General features: G+C 38.7%; 1 protein-coding gene across 1 annotated transcript in view; it reads right to left on the reverse strand.

Annotated features, from left to right (window-relative positions):
• Window positions 1–5,235, reverse strand: part of COL19A1 (collagen type XIX alpha 1 chain) — a 423,669-nt gene that overhangs the window by 313,182 nt on the left and 105,252 nt on the right. Inside the window, exons 9-10 of the mRNA XM_045294677.1 lie at window positions 5,077–5,121; window positions 2,696–2,740 (exon numbers count right to left, since the gene is read on the reverse strand). Of these exons, the coding sequence (XP_045150612.1) occupies window positions 2,696–2,740; window positions 5,077–5,121 (90 nt within the window). The remainder of the gene's footprint in view (window positions 1–2,695; window positions 2,741–5,076; window positions 5,122–5,235) is intronic.

Raw genomic sequence — 5,235 nt, forward strand, 5'->3', positions numbered from 1 at the left:
ACGTGGAAGTGAAAACTTCGTGTACAACTTTTGTGTTTAACTTAACTCTAGTAATAAAATCAACCACTCAATATCACTTATATCCTTTTGAATAATAATCAAATTAGATTTTTTTAAACATGAGAATTATTACATGATTTTTCATCTAATTATATACCATTTGAGTATCATTATCATTCAAGTGCTTGTCTTTTTTATCTTCATTTCTTCTTTTCAATTCTTATAACAATTGAATTCAACAATTAATACATATGAGGAATTAGAAAGAAATGTCAGAAGCGAAGTTTACTGAATTTTTTTCTGCATAGTGTATGCAAAGCCATTACCACACACATACCAACCATGCATATAAAATATCAAAATAAACATTAGACTTTAGAAGTTGTAAATTTAAACCCTAGATCATATCCATTATCCTTGCTATTGTCATTTATTCCTATAAGATCTCATTAATAAATCTGAAATGAGTATAAATAAAGCATTTGTTCAGACATGACCCTGCAATGACATTTTAAAGCACAAATACTCCAAAGATTCCTAAGAAGAGGGGCCACTTTTGCAAATAGTCATTTAGTGAAATTCTCCTCAATTATATGGCTATCTTTTTTATTTTAAATCACAATTTTATAAGAAAAAGTAATTATCGTGTAGTTTACAATATGTGTAACTTGCCTTATAATTATAACAAGCATTTATTTTCTCTATAAATATTTCTTGAAGCAGCAAATAACTGATTAACACTAAGAAAGCTAAATGTAGACAATACTGTCTAATTTGAGATGATTTATTCTCCTTTCCAGTCCCCCTTCTGGCCGTCTAGTAGGAGGGATGAAACAAAGAAGGGCACTGTTTTGCATTTAATTAAAAGCACAACCAGAGTTTTGAAATGCAGGCCATGGAAATGATTGTCTGAAGGGAGTTTGGGGGTGACCAGTGCAATTCCATTCTCCAAAGGGAAAGCTGTAAGTTTGTAAAACTATGACTGCTTGGATATTTTCAAATAACTAGCTACCAAATGCCCATTTTTAATTAAAACAAACTATTTGTTTAAATATGAAGTTAACCACTTAGAATTTCATTTCCTGGGAAGGTAATAAGAGATGCTTCACTTAGGGTCCTAGGCTCCTACCTTTGTTCCCTCCCTCCAGATTCATCTCTCACTCTTCTCCATGCTGCCCTGGTGGCTGGGAGGCTGACCTTCATGTGGCTGAGAGGCTGCATCCGTTCTGTTGGCTCTCGCTTTGGTTTGATCTGGGGAATCACTGGCAGGAGAGCTGAATTTTGGAGGAGAGCAAACCCCACGACCATCCAGTGGATTCCAACTCATAGTAACTCTAGATGACTGAGAGTAGGGTTTTCAAAGCCCTATACTTTACTGGGAGCAGACAGCAGAGCAACGAGTGGGTTTGAACCACCAACTTTGTGGGTTAGCAGTCCAATGCTTAATTCAATGCACCACCAGGACACATCAGAAGGAAAGCAGGGTGGAGTTGGCTCCCTCTTTGGATTGGATTGGCTGCTTCCCTCAGCTCCTATTAACAATCTTCTCTTTATCCTGGCAGGAGCCCTGATGGCACAGTGGTTTTGCTAACTAAATGGCAGTGAATCTCTTTATCCTAGTGGTGTAGTGGTTATGTGTTGAACTACAATCCACAAGGCTAGCAGTTCAAAACCAAAAGCCACTCTGTGAGGGAAAGATGAGGCTTTCTACTCCTGTAAAGAGTTATAGTTTTGGAAACTAACAGGGGCAGTTTTACCCTGCCCAGAAGGGTCACTATGGGTCAGCACTGACTTGATGTCACTGCATTTTGTATTGTTTTTGTTGATGGTTTCTTTATCCTCTCAGCCTTATGGGGTTTACGGAATCCACTGTTCCCTGAGTGATCTGTGACAACGCACTCTTTGTGGTTGTCTCATGCCTGGTCTATACTTAGCAGCCTGGTGATGGAGTAATTACTACTAACCTCAAGATCCACAATTCAAAATCACCAGCTGTTGTACTAGAGAAAGGAGAGGTCTCGGAAACCCACAGGGGTACTTGTACCTTGGAGCCCTACTGGCATAATGGGTTACAAGTTGAACTGCAAGGTCAGCAATTCGAAACCACCACCATTCCATGGATGACAGAAGAGACTTTCTACTCCTGTAAAGATTTATCGTTTGGGGAACCCGTGGTGACAGTTCTCTTCTGTCCAAACGGGTGGCTATGAGTCAGAATTGACTCTATGACAGTGAGCTGTTGAGTCAACGCCTTTCAAAATTATAACCTTATTAACTTTTTCAAGGAATTCAATTTTGAGTGTACCATCTCTTCTGTGTTGGACTGTGAATGTTAGAATTCTTGGTTATGTCCCTAGGAAAAATTCTACAGATAAACCAGGTAGATGTACATATGAATAAGCAATTTATGTAAAGACTTGCTATATGAGTATATCAGTGATATTATAACACAACAATGCTTAATTACTGAATCACAAATGAAATACATTTAACTAGGAATATCTAGGTATAATTTCAATCCAAACATGTTTTAAAAGATTTCTGATAATCATCAACATAATTAAGCCAACTTTAAAATAAATATTTCAAAATCTTTATTTAAAATTATTAAATTGCTTAGCAAGCAGAGAAAAGTTAGATATTTCCTAGAACACAATTTAATTTTATCGATATATATGTAAAGAGAGATATTTACCTTTTCCCCAATTTCTCCTTTGCTGCCTTCCAATCCTTGTTCTCCCTGTAAAAGAGAAATATGATGTGTACACTGATAGAAATATTACTTATACCACATGTAATTGTTATGACAATGACAGTTTCAAAGGTGCAAGCTACAGCTTTGCAACCTCCAAATTTCCACTTGCATAAAATAAATATAACATTAATGTCTGCTTCATAAGTTTGTTTTGACACTTGAATGTATCAACATAGCACAGTACAGTGCTGGATGAGCCACTGTTGTTATTACTGCCACCATTATTTCATCAGATCCAGTAGAAATAGCCTTTCGCTAGTTGACGTCTTCAAAATACTGTTCTAGATAGTGTGTCATGATGAAAGGGTCAAGAATCGAACCCTGGAGGTCTGGCTTCCACTCTGATATCAGTTATATGCTCTCCACCACCCCACTCACTTGCCCTTCAGTCACAGGAAGAGGTGTGGTGGTTGGAGGGCTACCCACTCGCTGTCACCATCTTTACCCTGTTGTTGTTGTGAGATGTCACCACTTCCAGTTGGACTCAGAGCCACCCTGTAAGACACAATCTCATGGTCTCATAGGGTTTTCTGGGCTGTCATCTTGACTGCAGCAAATTTCTAGGTCCTTTTAACTGGGGAGTTATGAATGATTGCACTCACAAGGATCCTCCAATTTTATACTAAAACGGGGTCAAGTCCTTTCCACCAAGTTCTTTCCACAACTTTCTGGTCCATACAAATTTGTTTCATTACACTGTGCACAGATTCTTATATAAAGATGTAGCATTTAGCAGATAGTCATTATGAGACAGGCACTCACAACCCAGCCAGCAGGTGAATGCACAGGACAGGAATGTGCAGACCCACGGAGGGTCTCGAACATAACAAGTACTCAGGAGACACTTACTGAGCGCACAGAGCCGGAATGACTGGATTTTCATCTCATGTTTTTCTGCTTCAACAAGGTGACATGGAGTAATTAAAATTCACATGCTAGAAAATAAGTGCCATTTTACAGTATGTATGTGTGTGTGTGCATGGCAATCAAAATGTTTATGTGTGTATATTCACACACATATGTGATTAAATAATTATTTCTGCTTCACCTATTCTTAATTTTTAAAGTACCAGCCTAAATAGGTGAGGATGCACAGTCTACATTTTTTTCCCCTCCAAAATACGGACTTTAACTTGGACTGTTAATTCAAGCTGACATCGAAACTGCTAAACGCCCCAGTACATCAGCCACAATGTCAGCATGAGGCAGCCACTGCAAACAGCTGCTGGAAAGTTCAAGACGATTTCCCAGCAGATAAATCTGCACATCCCTTGGCTGGTAACTTGGCTCCCAGATGCAGCACATGCTGTATCCGTGGGTTTTGTCTAGAACTGCTGTGCAGAAGCTTGCCACTTCATCGCGGCCAGTTTGATCTTTATCAAACCAAGTAAAGAAGATGTTTCAAAAACTACAACTATAAATAAGCACCTATCTTATTTGATGATAATTTTCAGCTACAGAAAAAAAGTCAACATGCAATCGTAACTCCTGACATCGTGTTGCCAAGGCCTGTAAAAATCCTCCAGAGCACAGCAATGATACGCCTGGCTTTGGTGGGCAGCTAATATTGCAACCATAATGCTTTCCTCTGTGGTGGGATTAGCTGGGTGGTATCATGACAGCTGGCCCCACCTGAAGTGACTCCCCGCTTGTCCAGGAAATTGGAAGCGACCAGTCTTTGCATTTCTAATAATTCCGGCCACGTACAATCATATGCCTTCCTAGGGATGTAAAGAAGCTCTTAGGCAGTAGAGAGGTGTCAATGAGGCTCACTTTGGTAGAGAAAAATGTATGTATGAACCACAGAAAGTATCAGTCTACTGAATAGAAAACATTTAAAAATATATGAATTGTCATTTCTTCATAGTATTTTAAAGCGACTAGTGACTGATAGCATTTTTGTTATGTTTTAATATGTGATTACATAGTAATCCTTATGTGTAACTCAATTAGGAATGTGTGAAAAAGATATCAATACATAAACAAATGTAGTTCAAGGCAGTGAAATAGATGTCAATCTGCAGTGAAAATATTCCCAGAGAATGTACGGGCCTTCCTATTGTCCCCAGAAAGCACCACTGTTTTCTTTTCTGAGGAAACATACTGCTAAAGCCCTCTGGTTCAGTTTTCTTGTCAAACGGTCCCTTTCAAGAAGGGACTGCATCCATGCCCTGCCTTAGAAAGATCACTTAGTGACTTTCTGAAAGGGCCCCGGAGGGAATTGGATCTCATAGAGTACAGCTTCTGAAGCTTCACTATGTGATGAACATTAATTCAATGGTCAGGTTGTCAGAAGTCTTTGACACTTTAAAACTCATTACCTTTTGACCAGGTAAGCCTGGAGCACCAGGGAAACCGTTTTCACCCTAAAAGAAGAGCACAGAATCAATTTTATGATCCAGAATGAAAAAGAAGGAAAATAATTCCATCTTTAACTAGATGCAGTAAAGCAAAAAAACCCAAGCTCACTGTCATCAAGT

The sequence above is a fragment of the Echinops telfairi genome, unplaced genomic scaffold (genome assembly GCF_000313985.2).
Source record: "Echinops telfairi isolate 266 unplaced genomic scaffold, ASM31398v2 ScPeMD7_3533;HRSCAF=4204_0, whole genome shotgun sequence".
Taxonomy (NCBI): Eukaryota; Metazoa; Chordata; class Mammalia; order Afrosoricida; family Tenrecidae; genus Echinops; species Echinops telfairi.